This window comes from Drosophila takahashii, chromosome 2R (assembly GCF_030179915.1).
Source record: "Drosophila takahashii strain IR98-3 E-12201 chromosome 2R, DtakHiC1v2, whole genome shotgun sequence".
NCBI classification, from domain to species: domain Eukaryota; kingdom Metazoa; phylum Arthropoda; class Insecta; order Diptera; family Drosophilidae; genus Drosophila; species Drosophila takahashii.
Window position 1 is genome coordinate 30443316 of NC_091679.1, and position 13350 is coordinate 30456665.

Consider the following 13350-nt stretch of genomic DNA (forward strand, 5'->3'; position numbering starts at 1 on the left):
CTCGATCGGGGATTTTCAATACATGCTCTCATGCTCGCATTGCCAATTAACGGGGGTGTCCTAATTAGTTTGCAATAAACAGAATTTCCCAGTCATCTGAACTTAGTCGTGATTGACCAACGAATCGATAAGGTTCTGAACGGAGAAGATGTCCCGATTGTGGATCTTGTGGTGCGTGATGCTTCTAGTGGCCCTGTCACAGATGTCCGAGGCAAGAGGTGGTGGAGGAGGACATGGCGGAGGCGGTCATGCTGGAGGATTCGGTGGAGGAGGACGTGGAGGTGGCTTCGGTGGAGGTCGCGGCGGTGGCTTTGGAAGAGGCGGTTTCGGAGGAAGGGGCCCAGGATTCGGCGGACCAGGTCGTGGAGGCTTTAGAGGAGGATACGGCTACGGAGGATTCGGATATAGGGGATACGGCTACAGAGGATATGGCTACAGAGGATATGCTGGTTACGGCGCAGTTATCCCCGTGCCTCTACCTGTACCTTATCCCGCAACCTATAACCGTTGCTACTACGATAATTACTATTACAATTACTACTACTGCTGATATGATACGGTTATGGATGGTTTATTTATACAAATTACAATCAACACGTTGCTTTAGTTACAAAGATTATGTAAAGTTACCCAGAAATTCGGGCTGTAGACAGTTCTCTAAATATTCCATATCTCATATAACTTATTGTTTTGATGGTCTCCGGTGTCTGGTTTCTGTTTATCCAGAGTGCTGCGATGGCAGAGCTTAAGCCTAGTCAAAAATTAATCCCATTAAAATGCAATCTACATATGCGCATATAGATAAACTTAAGCTACAGACTAGATATGAGTACGAGACGTTGATGATGCGTTCGTTGTGGCAGACTATTCGATTGGTGAAAGATCAGAGGTTGTATTCATATCAAAATAGTGTGTGAATGGAGTAAACAAAGTTATGTGAGGAAGCGTCAAATGAAAGACTTGGATCGATTTCTTAAAAATATGGAGTGGTCTTTAAACTTAATCACAATCCTGTTGCCCCTCTGATCTCACCTAGTGCAATGTTTCAAATCAATTTGCATATGTTAGCGTAAAAAAGAGTTTAATAAGGTGGGTGGAATTTCAAAATTATAGTCTAGGAGTGCCATCTTTAGAGAATTATAAGAATAGAGGAGAAGTTAAAGGATGTCATTGCTCTGATAAAGGGATAAATAAGAGAGCCCTGCATGAATGGATTCAATGAATAATTTTGAATTTTTTGTTTTATATAAATGAATTAATTCGAATTTTGAGTTTAAAAGAATATAATGAATTTGAATTTTGAGTTTAATTGAATTGAATGAATGAATGGCATGAATTCCAAAATAATTCAAACGTCAATTTCGTTTGAAGAAGCAAGGGCCATAGTTTTGTGATTAAATCTGCATGAATTTTATTTTCTAAGCAGTTAACATTGATTTGTTAAAAATTTCCCACTTTTTGTTCTCAAAAGAAAGCACAAAAAAAACTGGCAAATTCAAAAAATTCATAAAAAATATTCATTCAATTCGAAATGAATAAGAAAAACATTCAATTTATTTCACATTGAATTGAATTAAGCAAATCAGAAATTTTATGGCATACTATAAAACAAAAATTGAATGATTCACGCAGGGCTCTAAATATATAATAAATGTTTTAAGAGAAATTTCCAATGAAGCAATGGATTCAATTTTCCCAGGATGACATTCCTATCTACGATTCTTCCACCCACCCTGGTTATTCGGTTCTATTGGATGCCCCGGAAGACGGCGGACGATCGTTCTGTGGTACACGGATTCCTTTCATTTGCCCCGCCGCTGATCCCTTAGAGCATTGCCTTGCACTCGCTCTCGGCGATGCTGTGCTGGATGCAGTGGTTGATCTCGGCGAAGCCTGGCCGCTCACTCGGCTTGCGGTTCCAGCAGCGACGCATCAGCGCGTAGACGGAGAGCGGCGTGTTGTCCGGACACCCGAGCACGTTGCCCTCCTTGATGTACTTGATCACCTCCTCGTGCGTCAACCCAAAGTACGGCTGCAGGGCGAAGGAGAAGACCTCCCACAGGCAGATGCCGTAGGCCCACACATCCGACTCCAGCGAGAACTTGTTGTACAGGATGCTCTCCAACGGCATCCAGCGAATGGGGATGAAGTCGTTCTCATCGCCCTTGTAGTAGTCCTGCAGATAGATCTTGTGCGAGAGCCCAAAGTCGGCGATCTTCACCGCCATGTGCTCGTTGATCAGGCAATTCCTCGTGGCCAAATCGCGGTGCACGAACTTTCGTTCCGAGAGATACAACATGCCCGCTGCAATGTTGGCGGCCATCTGCAGTAGGTGCAGCTCATTCAGCTGCAGGCGATCCCGCGTCGGCGCCTGGTGGGTGGCATATGGGGAGCAGGCACGCAGGAACTCGCTGAGATCCCCGGGCGCCATATACTCGAACAGCAGGCACATGGGTCTGCCCAAGGCGCACACGCCCAGCAGACGAACGATGTTGGGATGATCGAACTCGGCCAGCAGGCAGGCCTCGCGCTCAAAGTCCATTTGCATCTGGTCACTGGCATCATCCTTGAGCATCTTCACGGCCACCAGCAGATCCTCCTGGTCTGGTACGAGTCCAGGAGCTCGGGCCTGGAAGACGCGACCGAAGGCTCCCTGCCCGAGGGATCTCACATAGACTATATCCCCCCGCGGGTATTCCAGCTTCTCCAGGCGGGCATTGGGTTTCGTGCCCTTTCCATCCGGCACACTGGTTACCGTAGTCAGGGCCACGCAATTGCTGTGAACCGTGGCTGTGCTGCGGATGGTGCCCCACTTGGCCAGGGTGTTGGTGTTCCCAAGGGTCTCCCGACTGGTGTTCAGATTCCCGCCGCACTCTCCTCCTCCGCGCATGGAAACACTGCAATCGGCAGTGGCAGTGGCAGCTCCTGGGGGCTGGGAGTAGTCCTTGTGCTTGGACAGCTTGTAGACGAGCAGGATCATCAGGTGCAGTGTCACGATGGCCACGAAACCAATGCCAGCCAGCAGGAAAATCATCGAGGGCGTGAAGAACTTTTCCATCTTGATCGGCGTACTCAAATCGCCGGCATTCGGGTCAACGTAATCCGCTGGAAGTTAGAGTAGTAAAAGTTAGATGGAGATATTAGATTACGGGGATTATCTGAGCTTACGGCACATCGGTATATCGCAGTGTTGCCAGCGCACCGATTCATCCACGGTGTAGCACCAGGGATGCGGCTCCTCGCCTCCCGCATTCCGGCAGTAGTTCTCGCCCTCCAGGAGCTGATGGAAGACCAGAGGCGGTTGGAAATGCTTGTGCGGGAACTGAGTGTCCCAGCGCTGGCAGGGAATGCCCGACTTTGACACGTTCGCTGTGCCCATGTAGAAGCGCCCGTTGCCATTGCGGCAGTCGTCTGTTCGGGAATAGGTAATACAATCAAAGAAGGCTCTTTGTATGCAAGTAATAGGTACTCACAGCTCACTTCCGACTCCTTGAGCTCGGTGAGTCCGATATAGGAGCAGTTGGGCCGCCGCATGGAGGCGTTGTAGTGCGGCAAGGAGGAGCAGTTGGGCAACCGGAAGTGGCCGCGGCTCTTGATGAACATGTTGCGCTCCTTTTTCTCCTCGATGAGCACCCAGTCGTTGTAGCAGAACTGCAGGTGCGTCGCCTGGCAGTCCTCGAAGCAGAGGGGAGCCTTCACAGCTCGACCACCCTCCAAGTGGCAGTTGGGGAAGGCATAGGCACAGAGCATTTTCTGTAATGTAATGATAGTATATTAACTTGCATAAATAAATTATAAAGGGTTTAAAGAGGGATAAACTTTCCACAAAATACTTTGTTGTTTTTCCTTCCCAATTCTCATCTGAATTTCAAATTTTTTTCAAATAAATATTTAGGATTATTTCAAATACTCTAATTAGAAGCAATTTTTTTGGTAAAAAACATTGTTTGTAAATTTTTTAAGCTTAAAAAATATATAAATACTTAATGGGTGTACTTTTTGAAGAAATTTAGGTTTAATAGTGGGAGGAACTTTCTAAGAAAATGTGGAAACTATAACAATTCTTACAGTTTTTAAAAGAATTATTTAAGATAAAATTTAATACTCTATTAGAAAGGTGTTTTGTGGTAATTAAAACAAAAATATCATTTTTAAATAGTGTATATTTTTAAATGTCGCTTGATTCACTAATAGAGAATCTTAATACAAAATGTATTGTATGTTATTTAAAATATATTTAAAAATCTTGCTTAATAAAAGGATTTAAATATCCAAATCTTTTGATTAAGCAGTTAAAAAGTTTTTCAAGATTTTAAAATGTGTTTTAAATAACATACAGTAAATGTTATATTAAGATATAAATAAAATCTGATTCATCTATTTCGTGAACTGTAATTAGTTTCCATTCTTACAAACTCACCTCGGCAGCCTCGCGGCACAGACCCGTGAGGTCGGAGATTAGCTCGTCCCAGAGGGCCGTGGTCACCTGCTCGTTCTTCCATCCGCCGGTGGGATCCTCCAGGCTGTACCACACCTGGCCGGTTAGGTACTCCTTGCACACCTTGCCGCTGTACGGAGCGCAGTAGCCGTTCTCCTCCCGCTCGCGTTCCCGCTCGTGATGCCGCTGGTGGTGGCGCCGGGTGACGGGCTCCTCGATGGCATTCAGGGAGTTCGCGTGCGTGGCACTGGCGAAGAAGAACACGCACATCCCCAGGACAGCCAAGCTAGCTCCCCCTTTGACACCCATCACCCCCAGGAGCACCCGCTCAGCCACCCCCACCCATTTCCCGGCAGCCATGGTTGTGTTTTGTGTATATGCCTGGTTTTGCACACCGTTTCTAAGCGAAATTCCCACAGGCACCCACGGAATCGAACATTTTACGGTTTAACTCTACAATATTCTGTCTTCCTGAATGTTAGGATATTATTAACGATTTAATTCAAGAATTAGTCGGTGAAATATTTGTTTATTTGGGCGCTCACTGCTCGACGACGCCTTTTCACCGAATACCACACAAAGTTGACGACGGGATGTTTCGCCACCCGTACTTCTCCCTTAGGGGTGGTTTCCTGTCACGATAACACAGGGTTGTTAAATGGCGGCAAAAGCGGAGAGTCCTTTACTCGAATTGGGAGCCACACAGCCGAAATGTTTGTTTTTATTACTACTAGTTCTTCTTCTGCTTTTCCTCTTCCTTCAGCTGTTTTTCCCTGAGCTTTTCCTTCTGTTTTTCCTCCTCCTTTAGCTGTTTTTCCTTTAACTTACGCTCTTTCAGCCTCTTCTTCAAGAGTGCAGGATCATCGCCCACATCGTAGTCCTCGTTGGGGTCCTTTTCATCCTTCTTCTGCTCTTCATCGGGAATTTGTTCAAGTCCCTAAAAAGAAGAGGGTTTTACACCTGGGCAGGAAAACAAAACTGTGGAAAACTACAGGAAAAACTCAAACACGACCAATTCAACTATCACTTCCGAATTTTATTCACTTTTGCACTTAAAAGGGAAAACTTTACTTAAATTTATTTAGTTTTCTCATCCGGTATAGCATCAAGACCCTGGAAGAAAATTAAGAGGATTCTGAATAGACGATATCGATTCTTAAGTTCTAAGGATCATGCAAAAATGGATGATGATGGAAACGGATGGAAATTTGGGAGCATAGATAAAACTAGGAGACAAACATTGCTAGAAAAATCACCAGAAATGATTAATGAAGAGGATATACTTAAAAACCATTTAATGGTAGAAGCTCATTTAATCCATTAAATTAGGAAAATGATATTTTAAGATTAATGCTTGGGACAGAACTTATATAGGAAACAAAAAATATTATTAAACATATTATTATTGCCGGTATAATAAAAAAAAATATTGTGATAGTACTAGAAACAATCCATAAAAAGATATTGGTGATACTCAAACAATAAAATTAAGTAAAAATGTTTAGAAATTAGATATTTAAAACCTCTACAAATTACAGGTTAACAAAAACCAAAACCAAACTCAAAACAAATGTAAACATTTTTGGAAAAAGCTCTATGAGATAACAACAGCTGCCAGAAATGGCCTACAAAAATACTTTTTAATCAGGCCAGACTGTAGCATATCACTTACGTTCATCTGGTAGGGATTGTTGGTCAGTCGAAAGTCGCGCTGGTACATAACTCGGCTGAAACGCTCGTCCATGTTGCGCCGGAACGCCTGTGAAGCATACGAAAAATATTAGAAACCCCGTGGCAAGTGCTTTTTATACAGTGGAACTCATTGCGACCCGGAGGCCGTTAAATAATGTTAAACAAATTCCGATTGGTGCACCAGCAGCTGCGGTTATATAAGAATTTCGAGCTGCTCGGCCAGAAGGCGGTCCTGGAACTCACATTGCCGATGGTCAGCTTGTCCAGGCCGTACATGGCGTATATGGGCACCGACAGGAGCGTGGTGATGATCACGGCGCCAGGTAGGATTTCGAACCACATATTGTCGGGGAAATAGATTGTTATGATATTTTCCAAAAGACAACAGGCTAGTGTGACCGCGAAATGCCCTGTTGAAAAATACAGTAGGTCCCTCAAAAATATACTGGAAACTAGAATACTGAACTAGGGATGTGACAATACCGATAGGAAAGTAACGGTGACAGAATTTCATTCTGCTACTTGAATTTGAGTAACCGAATTAATTAATAGATTTTTTTTAATAATATAATATTAACACGCTCGAGTAGAGGAAAATACAACTATTCGAGAATACTGTGCATTTTTTGTATTATACGAACAAAAAGGTTTTTTGAAAAGGCTCTGGGTATTCCCCAAACTGTTGAATTGTTAAATTTTGGACAGCTGTTTATAAGCTGTTCCATAGAAAATCAACTTTTTAAAAATTCAGCACTTTAATAGCTTCGAAGCTGTTAAAAATTTTGTTGAATCATTGAAAATCAGAGTTGTCACCTTATTTTAATAAAGGTAATGGCAACTCTAAAACACTTTTGTATCACCAGTAAGCAATATTAACTTTAAAATCAATTTAGAAAACGCGTTTACAGTTTTTCTTACCTTATTATCAATTTTAGCCGGTAACAACAATAAAATATAAAATTTTACATCATTTTAGATTTTTGAAACTTTTTAGCATGTAACAGATGTTTAAAAATTCAACAGGAACCATTTTTCAACATTCACTATCATAGTAGCCTTTCAAAATAAAATACTTAATAAAAAAAGATTTATAAGTTTTCAGTGTAGAGTTGAGTGACCGCACTACGTTTAAGTCGAGTTGGTATTTTCCCGGTATACGCGGTGTTTTGCCTAGTCAGCTGCACCGTTTTTTTGCACTCAAGTTTCGGCCTACCAATCGAATTCTCCATTGAATTGCACAGCCAGGGAATTCGCAGAGAGTTCCGAGCGCAACAACAACACCGAGCAGAAGACCAAGAACGAGAAATCAGCGGAGAGCAGGAGCATGAGCATGGCCACCAGCGGTATTGTCGAGTCATTTCCCACGGGCGCCCTGGTGCCCAAGGCGGAGACGGGGGTGCTGAACTTCCTGCAGAAGTACCCGGAGTACGACGGTCGCGACGTCACCATAGCCATCTTCGATTCCGGCGTGGATCCCCGGGCAACGGGACTGGAGGTGAGTTGGCACTTTTTGTAGCCGGTGCTCCTAGTGCTCCTTCTTTCTCCTCAAAATTGCACTTGACACATCCTGTTCTTTTTTTCAATTGATGGTTCCTTTATTCTACTCCTTCTCCCCCGCTTGCCTTCTACCTCCACCTTTTCCTGCTGCTTTATTCTACTCCTCCTCTTCCGCTTGCCTTCTACCTCCACCTTTTCCTGCTACTTCCTCCTTCTAATTTCATTTCCTGCTTTCATCTACTCCTTCCATTTGCTCCATTAACAGACCCTGTGCGATGGAAAAACCGTGAAAGTGATTGAGCGCTACGACTGCTCCGGATGCGGTGATGTGGACATGAAGAAGAAGGTGACGCCGGACGAGGGCGGCAGTGTGAAGGGCCTGTCCGGCAATTCCCTGAAGCTGAGTCCCGAGTTGATGTCCCTGAACACGGATCCCGACAAGGCGGTGCGGGTGGGCCTGAAGAGCTTCAGCGACCTGGTGCCCTCGAAGGTGAGGAACAACATCGTGGCCCAGGCCAAGCTGAAGCACTGGGACAAGCCGCACAAGACGGCCACTGCCAATGCCAGTCGCAAGATTGTCGAGTTCGAGTCACAAAATCCAGGTGAGCTCAGTCATCACTCGCTTTAATTGCAATTGAGTGATAAATTAACTCCCTTGGGTTGCAGGAGAAGCCTCCAAGCTGCCCTGGGACAAGAAGATAGTCAAGGAGAACCTGGACTTTGAGCTGGAGATGCTCAACAGCTACGAGAAGGTGTACGGCGACATTAAGACCTCCTACGACTGCGTCCTCTTCCCAACGGCCAACGGCTGGCTGACCATCATCGACACCACGGAGCAGGGCGATCTGGAGCAGGCCCTGCGCATCGGGGAGTACTCGCGCACACACGAGACCCGCAACGTGGACGACTTCCTCTCGATATCCGTGAACGTCCACGACGAGGGCAACGTGCTGGAGGTGGTGGGCATGTGCTCGCCCCACGGCACCCATGTCTCGTCCATTGCCAGCGGGAATCACAGCTCCCGCGACGTCGATGGCGTGGCGCCGAATGCCAAGATTGTGTCGATGACCATCGGCGATGGACGACTGGGCTCCATGGAGACCGGAACCGCTCTGGTGCGGGCCATGACCAAGGTCATGGAGCTGTGTCGCGAGGGCCGGCGCATCGATGTGATCAACATGAGCTACGGCGAGCACGCCAACTGGTCGAACACCGGGTAAGCAAGTGCGCAGCTAATCAGCAGCTAATTGCAGAGTTGTGGATATCTTTTAGTGAGTCTGTGTCGGATGAAATGCGTCGCAGAAGAAGGAAGGTGTGTGCGTCGAGGTAAATGATATGCGAAATCCGATCACTCACACACTCCAGTCCTCTTGTCTCCGACACATTCCAGCCGTCCAGTTAAACACACATTTTTATCTGATAAAAAGAGACCTAATCTTTATCACCAATCTCTTGCAGCCGAATTGGGGAGCTGATGAACGAGGTTGTCAACAAGTACGGCGTGGTGTGGGTGGCCTCGGCCGGCAACCATGGCCCTGCGCTCTGCACCGTGGGCACTCCGCCGGACATCAGCCAGCCGAGTTTGATCGGCGTGGGCGCTTACGTATCGCCCCAGATGATGGAGGCCGAGTATGCGATGCGAGAGAAGCTGCCGGGCAACGTGTACACCTGGACGTCGCGAGATCCCTGCATCGATGGCGGCCAGGGCGTGACCGTGTGCGCTCCCGGCGGAGCCATTGCGTCCGTGCCGCAATTCACGATGAGCAAGTCGCAGCTGATGAACGGCACCAGCATGGCGGCACCCCATGTCGCTGGCGCCGTGGCGCTGCTCATCTCCGGACTGAAGCAACAGAACATCGAGTATTCGCCGTACAGTATTAAGCGGGCGATCAGCGCCACTGCCACCAAGCTGGGATACGTGGATCCCTTTGCCCAGGGCCATGGCTTGCTCAATGTGGAGAAGGCCTTCGAGCATTTGGCGGAGCACCGGCAGTCCAAGGATAACATGCTGAGGTGGGTTCTGTTCAGAGGTTTCAGCTTGCCAAATCAGAGAAATTGAATGTGGGGATAATTGATTGGGATAGGAAGAACCAATGAAAAACCGGTGTAATTATTTATCTTTCATCGGGAGCAAAAATCAAATTAACATTTATATATACCAAAGTAATTTTACCGGTTATTTATTATTCTGGTTTAATGTTTTTTTAGACGGTGGACAGATAATTTTAATTTTTTAACCATAAATACAAAATACGTCTGAGCAATCGAACCAAAACATAAAAAGTAAAAAATAAATATTGCGTCAGTCGAATTTTTTAAGTTTAAGTTAAAAAAAAGTCGCGCTCATCACCCTGGAAATATGCATCTTATATAAGCTGATATATTCATTTCCTTTTTAGAAACAGGAAAGACAATATATTTTATAGATTATGTTAGTCATTTTTGGGAATTAATAATACATTCTAACATCCCTTTTTATCCCTTAGGTTCTCAGTGCGCGTGGGCAACAATCAGGCCAAGGGAATTCACCTGCGCCAGGGCGTGCAGCGCAAATTCGTCGATTTCAACGTGAACATTGAGCCGATCTTCTTCAACGACAAGGAAGCGGGTGAGTTCGAACTATAGTAAACTTCGTTCCGGCTTTAAAGCGTATGTCCCTTTCAGATCCCAAGGACAAGTTCAACTTCAATGTGCGCCTGAACCTCATTGCCTCACAGACCTGGGTGCAGTGCGGAGCTTTTCTGGATCTCAGCTACGGCACCCGCAGCATTGTGGTGCGTGTCGATCCCACTGGACTCCAGCCAGGCGTGCACAGCGCCGTGTAAGAAGTTTCCCACTTGCATAACCTTACTGTTTCCTAATTAGGTTTTTTCGTATTAATTAAGGATTCGTGCTTATGACACCGACAATGTGCAGAAGGGATCACTTTTCGAGATTCCCGTCACAGTGGTTCAGCCCCATGTTCTGGACTCCGAACACAATTTGCCCGTTTTTGAACCCGTCTCTTCCAAGGGTGACAATAGCGTAGAGTTCCAGCCAAACACCATTCAGCGGGACTTCATCCTGGTGCCCCAACACGCTACTTGGGCGGGTGAGTGTTTGCCCTTGAAAAATGTCTAAAAAAATATTTATTTCTCCCTTTTAAAGAGCTGCGCATGCGCATCACCGATCCCAATCGTGGCAAGGACATTGGCAAGTTTTTCGTGCATACAAACCAACTGCTTCCCAAGCAATCCTGCCGCAAACTCGAGACCATGAAGATTGTAGCTGTCGGCTCTGAAAACGAATCCACCATGACTTTCAAGGTTAAGGTGGGTAAATCGAATTTCTCCTCTCTGTGAATCTTGTTACTAATTTATTATTTCCAGTCTGGCAAGATTCTGGAGTTGTGTATTGCCAAGTATTGGTCGAACTACGGCCAGAGTCACCTAAAGTATAGCCTGCTGTTCCGCGGCGTGGAAGCCCACAATCCCAATGCCTGTAAGTTTTTAATACAAGTTGCATTACCTTTACTAAACTAACAAAACGTATATCCTACAGATGTCATGCACGCGGGCAGGGGCATTCACAAGCTGGAGATCGAGGCCCTGGTCTCGGAGGATGTGCAGCCGCTGCTGCAGTTGAAGAACGCCGCAGTGGTTCTGAAACCCAGCGAAGCCAAGATCTCGCCACTGAGTGCCACCCGGGATGTCATCCCAGACGGACGGCAGGTGTACCAGAACCTGCTGGTCTTCAACTTGAATGTGGCCAAGCCCGCCGAGGTGGCCCTCTACGCACCGATCTTCAACGACCTGCTGTACGAGGCGGAGTTCGAGTCCCAGATGTGGATGCTGTACGATGCGAACAAGGCCCTGGTGGCCACCGGCGATGCCCACTCGCAGACTTTCTTCACGAAGCTCGAGAAGGGCGACTACACAGTTCGCTTGCAGGTGCGTCACGAGAAGCGCGAACTGCTGGAAAAGATCTCGGAGGCCAATCTGGTGGCCGCCTTCAAGCTGACCAACGCGCTCACCCTCGACTTCTACGAGAACTACAACCAATGCATCGTGGGCGGCCGCAAGTTCGTCACAGCTCTGCTTAGGGGATCCACCCGGGTGCTGTACATCGCCCCCATTACCCAGGAACGTCTCAACAAGGCCAATCTGCCTGCCCAGTGCGCCTGGCTGAGCGGCAACCTCGTGTTTCCACAAGACGAGGCCGCTCGGCGCGTTGCCCTGCATCCCTTCAACTACATCCTCAATCCGGCCGAGAAGAAGGCGCACACGAATGGCTCGAGCAACGGCTCCAGCGCTGCTGGTTCTACAGCAGCAGCAGCCGCCGCCTCGACGGCCAGTGCGGCCAAACCGAAGGCTACTGCAACTCCACAGGCGGCCACCTCGGTGACCAATCCCGCGGCTGGTGATGGAATCACGGTCCAGAGCGATCCGCCGGTGGACAGCACTGCCAGCCCAGCCTCGCCCAAAAAGGGCAAGACCAATGCCGATGATTATGCCGAAAGCTTGCGCGACTTCCAGTGCTCGCACATCGCCAAGTGTGGTAGATATCTGATAATATACTATCCTTTTTTATGGCTACTTAAATTCGTCATCTTCTTACAGAGCTGGAGATGGCAGAGAAGATCTACAACGAGGTGGTGGCTGCCCATCCCAAGCACCTACAGGCCAACCTGCTGCTCATCCAGAACATCGAGTCCAACCAGTTGAAGACGCAATTGCCGCTGACCTTCGCCAACGCCCAGAAGACATCTCCCCCGGAAGCAGGCGAGGGTTCCGATAAGCAGAAGGAGGACCAAAAGAAACTACGTAGCGCCTTGGAACGCATTGTTAGTCTAGCCGACAAGGTGATCCAGGAGACCGATACCGAGGCACTGCTATCGTACTATGGGTTGAAGAATGATACTCGTGCCGATGCAGCCAAAATCAAAACGTATGCTGGAAAATCAGATTAGTTATTAGTGCCAAAATTAACTCTGTTCTTTCCTTTAGCAACATGGACAAGCAGAAGAACAATCTCATCGAGGCGCTGAGCAAGAAGGGCATTGCCCTGGCCAAGCTGGCCGTGTTGGATGACAGCATCAAGGATCGTCTGGCCGAGATCAACGATCTGTATACGGAGATTATCAAGTTCGTGGACGCCAACGACTCCAAGGCCATTCAGTTCGCCCTGTGGCACGCCTACGCCCACGCCCACTACGGCCGCATGTACAAGTACGTGGTGAAGCTGATCGAGGAGAAGCGCACCCGCGATCACTTCGAGGAGCTGGCCGCCATCAACGGCGCCCTGGGTCACGAGCACATCCAGACTGTTATCAACCGCATGATGGTCACCGCCTTCCCCAGCAGCTTCCGCTTGTTCTGAGCACCGTTCAGCAGTAGACGCCACAATATTCACGCCTCGATGCGATCATTGTTTTTTATAACTAAAATAATCCATATGTTTATGAATAAATGCTATTAATTGAAATGAGAAATATGAGCACTATTTTATGTTTAATATACAAAGTCATTTAAAGTCCATCATAGAATGGTGGAATGGTAATTAATAAATGAAGCTCCGATTGCTAAAAAACCATTTCTCAAAAAATCTGTTGCAAAACACTAACAAATTCACTCCATTAAAAGTATGTATATGAATGACTCAATTTCTTTATAGATAAGAATAATTTGGTCTCTTTGAAATTGTCCGTGCAAATAATCTTTTAGTTAGCTTTATGCTCGCATGGA

The 13350-nt window shown here is 46.7% G+C and overlaps 4 protein-coding genes across 6 annotated transcripts; 2 read left to right on the forward strand and 2 right to left on the reverse strand.

Moving 5' to 3' along the window:
- Nucleotides 1–148: 148 nt before the first annotated feature.
- LOC108060531 (rRNA 2'-O-methyltransferase fibrillarin-like) lies at nucleotides 149–550 on the forward strand. The gene has a single exon (XM_017146250.2). The coding sequence runs from the start codon at nucleotides 149–151 to the stop codon at nucleotides 548–550; it is 402 nt and encodes a 133-aa protein (XP_017001739.2).
- Nucleotides 551–1520: 970 nt separating this feature from the next.
- Nrk (Neurospecific receptor kinase) lies at nucleotides 1521–4896 on the reverse strand. Its single transcript, XM_017146289.3, has 4 exons — nucleotides 4421–4896; nucleotides 3474–3753; nucleotides 3169–3411; nucleotides 1521–3105 (listed from the first exon to the last, which is right to left on the reverse strand). Exons 1-4 carry the CDS (start codon nucleotides 4796–4798, stop codon nucleotides 1826–1828), a joined length of 2181 nt encoding a protein of 726 aa, XP_017001778.3. The 5' UTR covers nucleotides 4799–4896; the 3' UTR covers nucleotides 1521–1825.
- A 51-nt stretch (nucleotides 4897–4947) lies between these two features.
- On the reverse strand, nucleotides 4948–6591 carry ND-MWFE (NADH dehydrogenase (ubiquinone) MWFE subunit). 2 transcript variants are annotated; one of them, XM_070213665.1, is made up of 3 exons: nucleotides 6374–6591; nucleotides 6111–6197; nucleotides 4948–5375 (listed from the first exon to the last, which is right to left on the reverse strand). In XM_070213665.1, exons 1-3 carry the CDS (start codon nucleotides 6470–6472, stop codon nucleotides 5169–5171), a joined length of 393 nt encoding a protein of 130 aa, XP_070069766.1. In that variant the 5' UTR covers nucleotides 6473–6591; the 3' UTR covers nucleotides 4948–5168. The 2 variants fall into 2 exon arrangements, with proteins under 2 accessions (XP_070069766.1, XP_070069767.1); XM_070213666.1 differs by lacking the exon at nucleotides 4948–5375 and adding an exon at nucleotides 5454–5551 and having other exon boundaries at nucleotides 6374–6584.
- A 677-nt stretch (nucleotides 6592–7268) lies between these two features.
- TppII (Tripeptidyl-peptidase II) lies at nucleotides 7269–13097 on the forward strand. 2 transcript variants are annotated; one of them, XM_070213664.1, is made up of 13 exons: nucleotides 7269–7625; nucleotides 7893–8229; nucleotides 8294–8843; nucleotides 8900–8953; nucleotides 9086–9640; nucleotides 10114–10235; nucleotides 10292–10448; nucleotides 10513–10718; nucleotides 10775–10938; nucleotides 10996–11107; nucleotides 11168–12163; nucleotides 12226–12553; nucleotides 12613–13097. In XM_070213664.1, the coding sequence occupies exons 1-13, from the start codon at nucleotides 7455–7457 to the stop codon at nucleotides 12983–12985; spliced, it is 4125 nt and encodes a 1374-aa protein (XP_070069765.1). In that variant the 5' UTR covers nucleotides 7269–7454; the 3' UTR covers nucleotides 12986–13097. The 2 variants fall into 2 exon arrangements, with proteins under 2 accessions (XP_070069765.1, XP_017001777.3); XM_017146288.3 differs by lacking the exon at nucleotides 8900–8953 and having other exon boundaries at nucleotides 7270–7625.
- Nucleotides 13098–13350: the final 253 nt, after the last annotated feature.